Source organism: Vespula pensylvanica, chromosome 7 (assembly GCF_014466175.1).
Source record: "Vespula pensylvanica isolate Volc-1 chromosome 7, ASM1446617v1, whole genome shotgun sequence".
Lineage (NCBI taxonomy): Eukaryota > Metazoa > Arthropoda > Insecta > Hymenoptera > Vespidae > Vespula > Vespula pensylvanica.
The window spans coordinates 8,109,579-8,126,795 of NC_057691.1; the positions used below are offsets into that span (position 1 = coordinate 8,109,579).

Consider the following 17,217-nt stretch of genomic DNA (forward strand, 5'->3'; position numbering starts at 1 on the left):
GTACTTTTTTCTTCGAAATTCGTTACGACAAGCGCCAAATAGATCCTTCGCGGAATAACAACTTTACAAAAGCGATAAAGAGAAAGATGTAACTAATTGCGTCACCTCTTTACGATCTCTGCGATAACGTATTGGATATCATCGACGCGATGGATGAGTAAATAAAATAAAAGCTTTCTTAATCACGGGACGACGAATTGGATGCAGGAAGAAGAACCGGCCGTAAAAATTTCTCGGGCTACTCGTGACCGCGCGTTACGCCCTTTTGCTCCGTACATTTTATCGCTTCGAAGATCAATGTTTCTAAGTTATGCCACGCATTCGTATATATCGAAGGTGATTCGAGATAGGCGTTACCCAACGACCGCGTACTACGGAGAAAACCGCAGTCCGTTCGACCGGCTCGCCAGCAGATTCTTGTTACTCGACAGGTGACTAACTTTCCTCTTTTCGAACATGTGCTTTCCAGAGGAGAAACGTTTTGTTGACAAACCTCCGAAGCTTCCGGAGATATCGGAGATATTAGAAAAAGTATCCATCGCGACGCGCTTCGTTACGCATCGCCGTCGAACTCTCCTCAATTGCTATTTTCTATCGTTGTTAATAATTTGCTAATTAATCGAGGAAGCGAAAGAACGAGAATACAAAGAGAGAACATTCACCGTTTATTAAACGCGCGAGTTCGCCGAAAGATGATGCGCGATATCCACGGTGTAAACTCGTTGACTCATAAAACGCTTTCTATTCTCGCGATTCAATGCTATCTCTCGTAAAAATCCGTCGAGAGATTCGTGCATTTCGTCTTTCCTGGAATCCGAAAGAACGACATTCCACTGACCGCGAAACTTCCGACGATCGCGTCCCGTCCCTTTTTCCGAAACGACGTGCATTTTTTTCCGCTTTATACGAGATATATACGGAATCGGTAAAATCGAATAAACGTCGGACGTTTCGATTAAAAGGACTATAGAAAATAGGATCGCATTTCCGTCGAAGGAAAGATTGGTATCGCTTGTATCGTCTTTTTTGGAGATATAAAGTTGCTCGTTAAGTCGACCGAGGAGGATCGATCGAACGACTACGATCGCGATGAGAAACTCGTTAAGTACCGGGGATGGAAAAGAAATTTCCAATAGGCTTTCCAGCTAACGGGTTTCCTCATCTTCCCGATCGCGAGAAGAGTCTTTAAATATTCTGCGTTCGTTGGACAGCTCTTTTTCCCTCGCCATCCCTCTCCCCGCCGAGTGTATCGTAATTTTCCTAGCTGGGAGACGACGAGCACGATCTCGCGAATTCGTAGAAGAACCAATAGCATGGCGAGCCTTTGTCCTTTCTTCTTCGTGTTGTCGGCTCTTTTAATCCCGGAGAGACGGGGAAAAGAACTAGTTCTTGCTACGGCAAAAGAGAGAAGCAAAAAAAAGATACAAAAAAGAGAGAGAGAGAGAGAGAGAAAAAAGAGGGAGAGACTTTGACCATAAGTGAACAATGGGTGTCGCGAATCCCCATTGTATTATACTCCGATATGAAGCAATACCAAAGAGCTTTCGTATACGTGCGCGTGCTTGTATCGCGAACAAGGATTTGCGACAGCGGTCGTTTACGTGGAAGAAGCGTTTGCTATCATCCTTTTTCTCTTGCTCGTAAGAAGAAAAAAGAAAGAGACAAGAGAAGAGGTAGATTTATTTTAATATCGTATCGAAATGGTCGAACGCACGATTTTCCGTACAAAAGAGATTCCTCGAGAGGGCGAAGATTTCATAAAGGATGGATCGAATTATTTCGGTTAGGGCTTTGACCTTTTCCTACTTCGTCCTTTGTCCGACAGCTCCGCTTTTTCAATATTTCTTGATCGCACTTTCTATCGTTTCTAAGCAGCTTCTTTGATTTTCGTGCCATGGGAGATCACCGTTACTCGTAAACGCTCGACTTCGACGTTATCTGTAGGAAAGAGAAATCATCTTAATCGAAGTATCGTTTGCCATTTATAACGCCACTTTACTTCGAGAAGATTAATCTTCGGCTACTTAGAAAATCTCGAAAACGAAGAGGTAGAAGCAGATGTAGAAGTAGAAGTAGAAATGATTTCAATGAATATTCTGGCGGAGGAGAGCGCGTACCTTGGAAATGCGCGATATCGGACTCGAAAATGAAAAACAAAGATTTAAAAAAAAAAGGGAAAAAAATAAAATACTAATAAAAAAGGAACTCCTAGGGCTTCTCTCGCGCGAACACGCACGATCTCTGCGAATACGTATATCCGTCAGGGTGTAGGTGAGGCGGTGAGTCACTATCACCGATCCGCATGACTGTCTCTCTCTCTCTCTCTCTCTCTCTCTCTCTCTCTTCTTTCTCTCTGTTGCGACGCACAGGCCCCGCTTCCGTGTTGTATGACCCGTTTGCAAAAATTCCCTTGGCCGATCGCATTAACCGGTACGTTTTCTCGTAGGAGATTTATCTGCCTGGCAAAACGTCGCAAAATAATAGACGGCTTCGCCTTCGGACTCGGATTATATATCCTTTTCCTTTTTTCTCAATCCGGCTCTGCTAGATGGAAGATTGCGCGAGGTCAGGACCGTGCATTAGTCGAATAACTTTCCAATCGGATTTCTTTTCTCTCTCTCTCTCTCTCTCTCTCTCTCTCTCTCTCTCTCTCTCGTGGTGAGATACATCGTTCGATCGATAAACGAGTATTATATGATAAGCGTCTTTTACGAGAAAGAAGAAAATGGAGAGTGATTTACGGAAAAGCGAAAAATGAAGACCGTCTGATTGAACGAGAGTCTTCGAAGTTACTCATCGATAAGCTTCGCTACTCTAAATAACCACTTAGACGTGTCCTCGAACGGCACACTATCGATCCTAGGAGAGATGGAAAGATTAGAGAAAAATGTTTCTCGAACGGTAGCAGCGTTCGTACTTTGTGTCTATTCGCCTGCTTTCTGATTGACGCAGAGAGTCGGAAAAAGGGTGAGTAAAAGAGAGAGAGAGGGAGAGATGGTACGAGTAAAAGGGGAAGAGAGATAAGAGAGAGAGAGAGAAAGAGGTGAGATGCCATAGGAGATACCTGGCACACTTTATGCTTCTGCGAATTCGCGTAAAACTATAATGACTGAAATTTCGTCATTATCGCTCGGCGCAATGCTCGCGCGGTGGACTTCTGTAGTACACACACATATACACATGCGCGGGCGCACGCGCACACATAGGACACACACAATAGCTCGCCGACCGAGGCCGTTCGATGCAGTTTCAAACGAGTTTCCAGTTTCCGAGCCTACCTCATACCTCGTAACTTTTACGAATGCGAGCTAATTGCAACGCGTTGGCACATATTTTTCTCTAATAAAATCGTTTCGCTCAGAAGATCGTCCCTTTTTCATCGAATTAGAGATCTCTCTTTCCCTCTCTCTCTCTCTCTCTCTCTCTCTCTCTATCTCCTTTCCTCACCGAGCTTGTTGCACCGTCGATAATAAGTAAACAGTGAGATAGTAAGATAATAATGATTTAATGGCAAACTGATCGCGATAACGTTAATTCGAAACAGAAAACAAAAGAAATATCGCGAGAGCTCAAGTTTCAAAGACCATTTTTTAAGCGTATGCTCGAATTTTCTCGTGCCAACTTTTTCCGCATGCACGAACGTATGTATTTTGAATGCAAATGAACATCCAGAAGTAGGGTGGAAATTTTCAAAAAGCGTGAAATCGCCGGGAAAAGGAAAAAAACGATCGAGTTGGAGAATATCCTGTCGAGTTTTCAGAGAAAGAAAGGATGAGCCCTCGAGCTATCTGCGAAATGGAGCGAACGAAAAAAAAAAAGAAAACTAATCTACTTTATCCCGTTACAGAATATCGTCGAATATACACGAGAAAGAAAAAAATACTTCTGAAGAAAAAAAAAAATAGTAGAAAAAAATACTTCTGTCGATTTTTAATTATCCTCGCAAATTTATTTTCATCGGAAGTATCATCGAAAGAAAACGATACGCGAACGTTGGATTTTCTTTTTTTTTTTTTTTTTTCGTACACTTAGGATCCTTCGAATCTAGGACATGGGTTTGACGCGTTCAATAACGCAAATCGATGATCCATCTTTTCGACAAGTCGATCGCTAACAAGACCAAACTCACGAAATAACTTTTAGCCGGTCAGCATCGTTGATAAATTTAAAGAGACGCGATAAATTCCGTTATTACAGGTCAAAGAAGAAAGAAAGAAGTAGCCTTTAGAAAGGTAAAAAGCAGTAAACTACTAGACGCCATTAGCGTTATCTCTGTCTCTTTTTTCCTTTTCTTTCTACTTACTCTTTTTTTCTTAAATATAAGTTACAAGAGAACGAGATTAGGTTTTATTAGTCATACGCGTAATTGTGCATCAGGTGGCGCATTGACTCGACGAAAAGGAAATGACTCACCTTGAGTCTCACCGGCCGAGTAGAATTTCAAAGAACCTCTCGAAACTCTATTTATCTCGCTGGATAATGCAAATCTTTCACGAACGATTATCTCCTTTTCTCCGTCGCCTATCTTTCGATCATTATCTTGGAAAGTTTCGTTCGGGGTGGAGGGAACGACATTCCGATATAAATTCCGTACGTTCGAATTTTTCTTACGCCTTCGTGACGTCATAATCCGAAAGATATTACGACCCTATTTTCTGTTTATTTCACGCGTAACGATAATTACGCGACTCGTTCGATTCTAATCCGCCTATTGGACGGTTCGGAGCGTTCGAACGTTCGAAAGACGACGCTTCGAACGATGCTTTCTAAGACGATTCGAGAGAGATTAAAAATTGCAACGACTATCGACCCTGACATCGCTCGGTGAATTTTTCTTTACTCGTTGGCGCGTAATCTCTGGAGTATGGTTTTTATAGGAAAAAAAAAAATCTAATTCCGCGCGTAAACATCGCATTTACCAGGACTGGTTTTATGAAAGCAATACGATAGATAAGATCGGGACGCGTGACGTTAATCGAAATGATTATGAGTGAAACGAAATACGTCACTAAAAACGGAACGTGCCAAGTTTGAACTATCTTAACAAAATAGTATTAAGAAAGTAGGTACGCGTATCTACGTACATTATGTACGGATTGAATAGTTTCAGTTATCGCATATAGATAGCATATGTAAGAAACGGTTAACGGATAGTTGATCTATGATTCATATTTATCAAGAATTATACGTTAGGCACTACTTTCGGATTTCTATCATTAATTATTCGCGTCAATGATCGTCCTTATTTTTAACGAACAACCTTGATATTAATCGACTTTCCAGAGGCATTACAGCGATTCGTTCGCACTTCTCGAAATCGATTCGTTCGGACCACGTTGCATACCGTGTTTCTTATCTCTCGTGGAAAAGACGAGTGTACACGTCGGTCAACGTCACGTTTCTGTCCGTCCGTGCAACGTGTTATTCTTTACGTAACGAGATACGATTTATATCCGTAGTTAATAACGGTTGACAGCGATCTTCTTCGTTTGCTCAACAGTACCTTTCGTCTAGTAGTGACTCACGTGCGATTAAATACGTGTCTCTGTCTCTCTCTCTCTCTCTCTCTCTCTCCCTTCCATTTCTCGTAGCGTAACGCGCGTATGACAGCATGAATGAAAATACGAGTCGTCATAGTTACCAGGTAAGAGAAGTGTAGGTGCTTCGGAAAGTCCAGTTTTATGAATGAATCGACTAACACATCGCGGGTACAACAGTGTGTTTTTCTATCTATACATCTTCGTATATGTCAAGTCTATACGGTTCACACGCTCTCGATCTTGGCGCGTGTTAAAAACAACTTCGTTACGAGTTTAAATCTCCAAGGAATGAATTTAACACACTTTGTTGAACGGGGGCGTGGTATCGACAAGTCTTTAAACAGCAGTGGGCGTTCAAAGGGTGGAAATTATAATTTTCTTTTCCCGTAACTTTTTTCTTCCTTCTTCTTTTCTTTCGTGGAAACATTCCCTTTCGTTGAATTATTATCGATAATTTATTCGAGCATTTCTCTCCGATCGATTTTATCGGTACTAATCGGAAATAATTTCTTGTAATTGAAAAGGCAATTGAATCGATCGATATCGTACCAGTTGAAAATTACATTCGTAATCTATATAATGGATAACTTGCGCCGTTACATCGTTTCATTGCTCGATTTACAAATTGCCTCGATATATCAATATCCATTAATAATTTAATCGAAAGAACGAAATTACCGTTGTGCGACAGCAAAGTCGAGCGAGGCGAAAGAAAAATATAGTGCGACAAAAACAACGACGTGACAAAAAAGTCAAAGATTTTTTAAAGAGAAAAAATTCAAGTGGGAGTGGAATAAAAAGGGATAATGGGACGACCTTTTCGATGTAATTTAAACGAGGGATTGCTTTTCACGCAATGTACGGAAGCTCGATATTTTAGCGCAAGAAAAAAGAGCGAAAGAGAGAGAGAGAGAGAAATACTCACACAACGAGCGTTGGAACGATGCACGAATGCATGTACGTATTCTCATCACTGAATCTCGCAGGTAAACACATTTAACGCCCACTCGAAAGAAAAGTGTAGGTTCTCAACTCGATAAACGTCAAAGACTACCATTCTATCGATCGCAAATTTTGAATCGTTTAACCTTCTCGACAGATCCCTTGGAAATATTTTTTGCAAGGAAGAAAAAAAGCGATACGTCCGTAGCGTATGTATACCTGTGCGAATCTCTTGCAAAACGAAGTTGTAACCTTAAGAACCCTTAGGTACGCAACGCAGGTACGTAAATATATCATCGTTTAAAAGGAATAAATCCAAAGTAAACGAGAGCTTTCGCATGGTCGAGCGCCGTGATTCGACCCCAATTTTCCACAGCGAGGAAAACGTTCTTCTCGTTGTTACCTCTGACATTTGATTTTTCTCGAATAAAAATGTTGCCTCGAATATTTTTTTTAAGGGCGCAAAAATGCATTTGTAAAACATTTGTCAAACTTTTATCGATCGCGTTAAAAGGATTTTTATCATCGAAGACGAAAACAAATTTATATGATAATCCCTTTAATCAAGAAGAAAATACGATCCTCTCGAAGAACGAGACAGATACTTGGAACGATTAATGGGGAATCGTCGGCGTCATTATCGTCGTCATTATCGTCATCAACGATGGGACATCGCGCCGAAGCATTGTTTTCAGCGCGTTCACCGATTACTACCCACATACATTTTCATTTGCGAACGACCTCTGCAGTTTCCACGCACAAAAGCGTGCCCGCCCACTCGCATTAGATTCGTGCATCTCCGCTACCTACGCTCCGTCGCAGCTTCCCTTCTATCATCCGTTTATAACGTAACGCGATTTGCGTCCTTTGCGTCTCTCCTTTACTCGGCGTATACTCTGACTCATCGAATTTACCTGGCTCCTTTCAATTACTTCTCCTTATTGGATGCGTTCAAGTAGAAACTTGCATAAAAATAGACGTTCATATTTTAAAGAGACATTTACGCCTCTATCCGTTTCTATTTAAACTTCGATTGCAAACGATAAAGAAGCGTAGCGAACCAAGCGACTGACGTATTTGTATACTTACTTAAAGAATATCTCTCGAAGCGCTTATAATTGTTAAGCTTAATGAGCCTCAACGTTACGCACTTGAATACGAAATTAGTCTTTAATACAACTAAATTTAATAGAAACGATAGCCCCGATATACGCAGAGAGAGAGAGAGAGAGAGAGAGAGAGAGAGAGAGAGAGAGGAGGGAGCTGGAGGGAGGGAGGGGGGAGAGAGACGCAAGTATACGAACTCGCTCACGAGGGATTTCCTCTGCAACGTGATACGGCTCGAACTTGTAAATTCCATTATCCTCAAGGCCACGCAATTCAACGGGGTATAAGTCTAATTAACGCGAATATCAAGTTGAATTGCTTGAAAACTGTATATTCTTCTTAATCAACGTAATTCCTTGCGTATTAATTAAAAAAGAGAGAAAGGACAAAAATTATAAGATAACGTTTGGATAAATTATGAAACAACGGTCAGTTGGGAACTACGAAAGTGGATTAGCGGATCGTAGAAAACGATGTTACGCGAATTAGTTAATTTGATTAAACAAAATTATTTTGGACGTCGAATCACAGCCACGGTTTCTCGGTGTTAATAGCTCATTAGCCGCTTCTCCTAAATTATAGAGATAGACGGGATATACTTCCTGCTTAGCAGTATCTTACTGTCTCGGACTGTCTGCTCGAGGACGTTAATTAATTTGCATTCGTAAGACTAATGCCGGCGTGATTCCTTCGTACAACGACCTGCCTTTAACGAACCGTTCGTTTTCTATTTCAGGCACGTAAGGATTCCGAAGAATTTTTTCTCTTTCTTTATTTCTCTCCCTCTCCCTCTCTCTCTCTCTCTCTCTTTCTCTCTCATCGATCGAATAACGCTCTTCGAAGATAATTAATATTCATTCGAAGAGCCGGTGCTCGTTATTTGCTTTATCGATCGATTTTAATGATTCATGCGTATGCGCGCTTGCGTGGCTGTAAAAAGCAACGTAAAATCAGTAGGTACGATAATCATTGGGAAGAAAGTAAGGAACCGTGTTCTACAGTGAAACGTTTGTCTTTTAAGGAATTATCCATCGACGATAGTTACGGGAGACAACGGAAGACCATTAGAAGAACGAATTCGTTATCTGTCCGATCTGCCGATGTGCCAAAAAAATTTCGCGAACTCTACCAGCCGATCGAAGAAAAATATTTTGCTTAAGAATCTATGTAAATGTTTGTTCGCGATCAAATATACATTTGTCTTATTAGAAACGAATAAAAGTTACGGCATTGCGGTTACGTAGTACCTTTAGAAAATTAAATGATATAATACGTATGCGACGCGTAAGAGACAAGCGGAAAATCGTTTTAATCGTCGTTTCGATAAAGAGAACAAATTCACGAAAACGATTGTGCCAGAAGGCAAAGAAGAAAGCGTTTAACGTTATAAACGCGAACAGCGTGAGTCGGTGAAATCAAATAGATCGACCGAACGAGAGAATCCGAAGTATCGAGAGTTCGGCTACGATTTACTACCGTTCGAAAACGTTCACGGTTACGCTATTCGGTGAGAGCACCTGATTCACTCGTCAAATTGTCCATGGACTTTTCTGACCCACTTGTTTCCATAATCGATTCGTCTTCGATCGGGCCCGTCGCTATGGTTTTCGATACGGTGTCGATAAAATGTCTCTTAACGAGGAGAGCGGAGCATTATTTTCTACAAGAGCGACTCGTGATGCGTGCTAACGTTCAAAAGGACTATACTAAACGACGAGAATGGTTGGGAGACTCTAATGGCACTAAGCTTTCAACGGGAAATTAACTCACCCTCCCCTTCTCTTCGTAGAGAGACGCGCGTTCTTTCGATCTCCTACTCACCTGAAAAACAAAACGAACGGTTCAATTAATACAAAGTATTATACTGGAAGATACGATTAAGAGTTTCTTCTTCAAAATGATTTTCTTATTTAAATTTCTCTCATCCTTCCTTCAAGATCGGACACAAGTCGGTACGACGACGACGACGACGACGACGACGACGACTGATAAATTGACCGGCAGTGCCACTGCACTTTGCAACGTTCTAATAAAGTTCATTGGCTCTTTGTGGTTTCCCGTCGTCCTTTGTGACTTTGTTACGGCCGGAATTAAGTCGTGCGGCAAAAGTTGCAGCTCGCGAAAGTAATAAATTGACACGGAATGCGAGAGAGAAAGAGAGAGAGAGAGAGAGGGAGGGAGGGAACAGTGGAAATGGAGGAGACGATGAGATAAAAAACAATAAAAACTTTCTAAAACGAGGGTCAGAATCCTTTTCTCTTTGAAATGATTATACTATTCATCGAAAAAATAATAATAAGAATAGCGAAAGCTTTCCTTTATCAAGACAATATAATAAGAACATGCGTCTCTCTTTCTCTCTCTCTCTCTCTCTCTTCTTTTCTCCCTTTCTCCCTCTTTCTTCTTTATCTAACCACTCGTCCAATTAGCGAGGCAAAATCGCGATGAAAGATTTGCTACGAGACACGAGCGAGTCGTCGAGTTCGAAAGTGGAATCGTCCAGTGAAAACGAAGAACGAGCGTGAAACTGGATCCACGTTTGCTGTAATCTTCTCGCATTAACTTTCGAGAGGAGCCGGTGATTACGTCATATTTTATATCGTTTCGTCAGAGGACCACTTTTTTGGAAACGAGAGGGAGCATTCACGCACGGTCCGTTTCTTCGATCGTTGTCGCGAATAAAAAAGATTCGCTTGAAATCGTTTCAATGATATAAACCAAGTTTAGATACAAACGCCATAACGTTACGCTATTTAATTCGTTTTCGATATTCGAACAAAGTTGTCGCGCGTGAAAAGAAGGACGTCAAATCGTTCCATTAACAATGACCATGAAAGAGCTTCGAAATCACGATATACGCTCGGTTTGATTTACGGTTATCGCTGTCAGTCACAGACTGATCACGTTGAAACGTGATCGAGAAGCCTTTAGAAAATATGGAAAATTCGACGACTCATTTGCTCCGTGTCGTCGACGTCCGCTCGTTTTGTTTATTTCGATCGTCGGATGAAAGTTCTTCGAAGAACGGGGAAAAACGGAATTTGTAACGATAACAAGAACGCAGGGAGAGCTACGCAGTGTATAAGCGGAAACGTCGCCGATTCGACGCGCGAATTATATTTGCAAAGCTAATAATAATGCGCGTCAAAGAAGACACGATTTCTTGTTGCGCGATTGAACGTAGAACGTAATTACTTAGCGATCGCTTAGTCATTCCGGGAGTTGCTAACGAAGCGACTGAGAGTTATTATTCGTAGTCACTTTTTTTATTAATTTTTTCATCGATCTCCGTATTTCTCTTTCACGTAAGTAATCGAAAGTATCGACGCAACAGCTTTTTTCTTTTTTCGTAGGTCGTAAAAAAGAGCCTTGCGAATCCTTTCGGTCCACTTTCATAATTAAATCCTAACTCGTCCTTAACAGCTCGCTCGATCTTTCGATATAAAAAGTCGAGTTCGCACGACCTTTAAATGTTGTAAAAAATTTCTTGAAAAAAGTCAATCGCTCGAGCGAGGATCATCGCGTTAACTCGGAAAGTTTCGTTGCGCGTATTAAATCGAGATTCGTCCGAAGCGATCGTGGAGAATTTCACGACTCCGATAACGTTTCGAAAAATCGGCATCGTTTTTAACGCGCAATCGCTGATTCGCTCGTTCATTCGTTCAGCGAAAAACGAATCATTATACGAGGCGAATGAATTCGCTCGAGAGACAAAAATGCGCCGTGATAAATGCACGCGCGATAGTGTCACCGGCAGATGCGGGCGAATCTTGGCCGTTCGAACGACGGAATGCGCATAATGCGATTCTTTCATAGTTCGTATCTGAAAGGTCGTAGGATTTTGCGGATGCATCGTTATCATAGCGAGCGATAAACGTTTCTCTTACGCACTCGATCCCGATAAAGCCTAAACTGTCCATCTGTCTGACGAAACTACTTTAATTCGCTTAATTAATAATATACATTTTTCAAAACGTTTTACGGAGTTAAACGCGTGTACATATGCGTGCTGTGTGTGTGTGTATGTATATATATATATATATATATATATATATATACATACATATATATATATATATATACTTCGCGAAGATCGCGAAGAAAACGTGTCACCGCGATTCGCTCACTTTCTCTCTCGTTTTAGCATCTTACTCGATTTACTCCCATACAAATATATCTTCTCTTACGAAAACACTCTGTTCGAATTCATTGCACTTTCGATCGGTTTTCTGAGAAAACGCTCTCGTACAATAATAAAGATTACTCCTAACAAGATGTCCATTGTTCGAGGTATCAATTATTACGTATTTTTAAAAGTCTCTCACCGTAGCAAAGTTGACGGTCAGAAATTCATAATATTTCACTAAGAACTTCATCTGGCCTCTTTCTAGGAATATGATGTTTGCAAAACAAACCCACGCGAACAATTCCTCGTAACGAGAACGAGCGTCGTCGTTCTCCGGCACTTTCGCGTCGAATCGAAAGGTTTCTTTCTATTTACAAGATTGATTCGTTATAACCAGCTAATTTAACATCAACGAATAATTCGTATTAAATCCGATTCGATTACTTTTCTTCTTTCCTCTATCTCTCTCTCTCTCTCTCTCTCTCTCTCTCTCTCTCTCTCTTAAAAAGAAAAAGAAGAAAAAAGACGTAATTTACGATCGTCTGAACATTTCCGAGGCTACACACTTGCACCAGGAGAATCGATTCATTTCTCTTATCTCCTCTTTCTTTCTGAGCTATGATTTATGTATCGATACGTTACGCTACACGATTCATGGCTATCCGCTAATTATCGGGCCAATAAAAAGTGTGAGAAGCCGTGAGAGAGATTTAGAAGAGAGAAAGAGATAGAAGTCGGGAGAAGAGAGAAAGGGAAGTAAAAAATTACGAGGAAGGAAAAAAGAAAAGGAGAAACAGAGGAGCAACTTGTCATCCAAGCGTCTCCTTTCACGGTCGACGCACGATTATTAGACTCGATCTCCTCTTTTTCCTTTCTCTCCTCGATTTCTTCCCTGGCCCGAACCAAGTGCATTATTTACGCGTTAATTAACGGTCAACCGTGGTGGCCGTGGCGGATACGGTACGTTTCATGGATTATCGATTTTATCGATCGTTGCCGTGATTTAAAAAATTGCGCAGGCCAAACGTTTCGTCGTAAAATTATAAAAGAGTTTAAAAAAAGAAAGAGAGAACGCACAAACGATAATTGTCAGTCGGTTGTTTCGAGTCATTGGCATTATCAATGCGATAACAATATCACACGCGCTGAATAATAATTATTTCATAACCGTTAAATAAAACACTGTGGAAAACACATGTTTCTAAGATTTTCTCGATTCGAGAATAACAAAATATGACCGAATGATTTATGAACACCCTATGTATACGCACACGTACGAAGCGTGTTTTCTTTCCGATGGAACAGCTGATCGACGCACAAAAGGCTTACGTAATCGTTCCTTTGTTTCCCGACGCGTGAACCTTCTTTCTATCTGTCTCTCTTTGTCTCTCTCTCTCTCTCTCTCTCTCTCTCTCTCTTTCTCTCGTAACTCATTCGACGTGGCCGCGATGCAGTCTCGAAACTTTGTCGTCCTTCTGGCTGCTGCTGCTGGTGCTCTTTCTTCTTCTTCTTCTTCTTCTCTTCCTTCCTCTTCCTCTTCCTCCTCATCCTCTTCTCCTTCTTCTTCTTCTCGCGTTTCGCGCGGAGCCAAGCGAAAAACGGTAGCGACGTTCACGCATTCTCGCGAGAAGGGGCACGCACGATTATGCAATCGTTTAGTTTGAACGCTATACGACCGTCGATGACGACAACGACGACGATGCTTCCGTACACACTTTGGCTCGTTTATTTGCGGATGATCGCGATCAACTGGCTCCTTACGAGTTTACAAGAACTCGAGCATAAAATCGGATCAACGAAGAAATTATTTTCATTTCGATTATCCCTAATAAAATGAATCTGATCGTCGACGTTCCTAAATCATAAAAGATGATTCGAGATAATAAACGATAAAGCGTGAAAGAGAGAGAGCTGCGTTTATCCTTCTTTTTTCTTTTCTTTTTTTCCAATTTTTCTTACATCGAATCCTCCAGTAGAAATCTGAGAAAGATCCTGAAATACTCGAGTATGCGAAGAGTCGGAGGAAGATGTTTGGTATTTTAAAATCGATAGACATTCCTATCCTCGTCGTCGTTGTCGTCGTCGTTGACGGAACCATTTAACGTATCTTTAATTTGGGAGTAAAGGAAAGAAGAGACCAGCTAGGCTCGTAAGTTGCATAACGAGATGGTTAAGTGCACAAGCCAACCCGACATTAATGTAGGCCTCAGCAACGTGCCAGAAACGAAAATACCTCGGGTTACCGGCGAACAGAGCCGAAAATCGCACGGCTGCCGAGAAACGCGAGAGAATTCGTTCTAGCTTGCGGACATACGATAAGACCATCCCTCTCCTCTCGCGCCCCTACGTCCCTCTAGCTCTCTCTTTCTCCTACTCGTTCTTTCAAATTTAAACGAGCAAAGGCCATTGTTACGAGGCAATGCCGGACTAGCTGGCATAATCGACGGAACAATAAAATCCTAGACGTCGTCGTAATCGTCTGAACTGCCTTCTTTAGAAATTCGTCTAACGACGTTTCGAAGATCTACGAGAGAAACGTAGAGAAGAAGAAGAAGAAGAAGAAGAAGAAGAAGAAAGAGGAACGAATTTCTTTTCTTTTCTTTTCTTTTTCCTTTTTTCTCTTATTTTTACGAATGAAATCTCGCGTTAAAAGGAAAAAGATAAAACGATCGTCGTCGACACGTTCGTTCGATATAAAAAGGGATAAAGGACATTGGAAGTGCAAAATAGAGAAAAGAAGATCGAACTCGAGATTAACGTGGAAAAAGAAAGAAAAAGAGAGAAAAGGAGGGTGGATTAGACACATCGAGATAGATAGGTTAGCTACCGTATATTTTTACGGAAAGAAAACACTCGTCGATGATCCCCGTAGGAGAAAGATAAAAAGAGAGCGAAAGTACTTACGCGAGTTAACATAAGAGAGAGAGAGAGAGAGAGAGAGAGAGAGGTTCGAGGATGAAACGTGAGACGATATCGTTTTCAAGTAATCGCTGCAAAGTGCACGAACTACGGACGATACGAAGCGATACTCGTACGGTAGAATCGATGCACGAAGAAGGATCGTTCGTAAAGGGAAACGAGAGAAATGGAAAAAAAATAGGAAGGGAAGAAAAAGAAAATTTGCATCTCGAGAAAGCTCAGAAAAATGTAGTCGAGGGCGGGAAACGAGATTTCCTCAAATTGCGGGTATCTACAACGCCGAGAGCTTCGAGCAATATTAAGACTTTATCGATACTTCGCAATGGAGTGCACGTGCTTCGTAAAAACAAAAAGAAAAAAGAAAACAAAAAAAGAAAAGAAAGGGGAAAAAAGAAATGCCATTCCGTTTCCAGTTCTTCTTTCTTTTTTCTTCCCGTTTTCTTTCTTCTTTTTTCCCATTGTTTTCTACCACGCTCGCGCAGTGCAGCTTCGTTTTTACCGGGTGGTGGCGGCAACGGCGTTGAGATAACGGTCCTCGGAACGTGACAGCGGCCGGTCGATAAAACTGCAATAAAGTGCATGCGCAGCACCGTCCTCGCGAGATCATGTGTATATCGCCCACGTCCTTTTTCGTTTCTTTTCCTCTCTTTTCCTCTTCTTTCTCTCTTTCTCCTTCTCTCCCTCTCCCCCCACCCATCTCTCTCTCTCTTCCTCTCTTTCGGTCTATTTTCACGTTAATTAGAAAATCGGATTAAGAAATTAAAATATGATGCGAAGTGATATTGAAATTTCCAATTTCGTCGATTAACGAGAAAATCTAAATGTATTTCCAATACCTTTTTGCTCCTTTTTCTAATAATTTTTTTTAAAGTTGCTTCCGTAGACTCGAAAAAGGGAACTCCTATAGACCAGCGGATCTCCTATAGAACAGGCAAGTATAATAGAATTAACCACGGTGGGACCTCGTCTGGTATCTCTTGGAAGGTCTCGTTTGCATCGAGTGGTCTGACACGATCTAATAGTTTTAACCGCGAAACCATATTGCCGTTTCGAAACACGTGTATTCCACGGCCATGTGGCTTTCGCTCCCTTTCTTTCTTTCTCTTTCTCTTTCTCTCTCCATGTCAAATCGCATTGTACACTTAAAACTCCTTACATCGGCGTACACTACCTTTACACCGTGTATTCGCTCGGATCGATAAGATCTTTTCGATTGTAACCATGGTCGATGATATCAAGGTTGAAGTAAGAGAGAAAGAGAGAGAGGGAAAAATGTTCTCGAAAGTGAAATAAGTATCGTCGGTGGAATGCGAATCGAAAGAGAATTCACGGGCAGAGATCCAATATCGTTTCGCTTTATCGAAAAGATCAAACGCGATTTATAACGAAACAATTTTATTATAATTCTATCGGGCGGCCGTCTTTCTCTTTCTTATACGACATCCAGCAAGTGTAATTAAACGATTAACTATGTAAGTAGAAGCGTAGAAAACGTAGAAATAAAAATCGTCGATAAATATGGACAGCGATATGGAAATTACCAAGTGTCATGGATAATGATCCGGAAAATTTTTAATGAAATTATCGCTCGAATGAATTCATTCGTATGCAGGATTTTTCCAATGAGTAAGCGCGGGAGATCGAGCAGCTCTTCTCGCGTATCCGTAGCTACATGGATCTTCTAATCTAAAAATATAAAAATTCTCTCTCAATCGTTTGTTCCTCCTTGCATTCCGTTCGACCGTTTCGCGTACGCACGAAAAACGTTCACTTCGTATCTTTGTTATCCTCTCTGTATAAAAAAGTCTCTCTCGGTCTCTCGGTTTGTATTTTTTTCCTCTTTGTCACGAAAACAAACTCCTTTGCTTTGTTCTTCTCCGTTTTTTTTTCTCTCTCGTGGACTTAAAACCGGTACTAGGTGGTCGTAACGGTTAGCAATAAGACGCAGATTCCAAAGTTCGAACAGGATTACTAGAATTTTTCTCCCATTTCCAGGGTCTCCTTAAACGGTGATATTAATTAGCAAGTAACTCCGCATATGGAACAATGGCACGTACCGGTGTAATATAACCGCACGAGTTCCTTCTTATCGAATGCTTCTTTGCTTATCTTCCTTAAATTCTAAAGCTCCTTGGAATCTTTACACGAGCGATAATAATCGATCGTAAATTTTTTTCTCCCCACCTCCCCATTTATTCCGTGTCCGTTTATTTATAAATTTTTTTCTCTTGTCCATTTAATTAGCTCGAAAAGATAACGAAGTTTCTTTCGAGCGTCTCTACGTGCGCGGTCCATAATCGTAAATTTGACTCGTAACGTTAGCAAGGGATACGCGAGACATCCAGGGGTCTTTGATATTTATACTCTTGGTTGCAAATTTAGCTGGTAAAATATTGATTATTAAAACATCTATATCCCTGCGTAGCCATGGGAAAGCTAACGATTCGAACGGAAAGTTACGAGACGCGTGCGTTTCACTCGTTAAACGACGATTCATCTCGTTGCAACAAAATCAATAGAATGGTTTATTTATCGACGTGGAGGAATCGTTTATTCGATCGTACGTGATAAGATGAGGAACGA

At 41.2% G+C, this 17,217-nt stretch overlaps 1 protein-coding gene across 2 annotated transcripts in view; it reads right to left on the reverse strand.

Moving 5' to 3' along the window:
• The window catches only part of LOC122630608 (dual specificity tyrosine-phosphorylation-regulated kinase mbk-2-like), a 123,203-nt gene that overhangs the window by 38,811 nt on the left and 67,175 nt on the right, over positions 1-17,217 (reverse strand). Inside the window, exon 3 of one of the 2 annotated variants that reach the window (XM_043815278.1) lies at positions 9,360-9,410. The exons of the other annotated variant lie outside the window; for it this stretch is intronic. Within the exon in view, the coding sequence (XP_043671213.1) occupies positions 9,360-9,410 (51 nt within the window). The remainder of the gene's footprint in view (positions 1-9,359; positions 9,411-17,217) is intronic. 2 annotated transcript variants of the gene reach the window in all.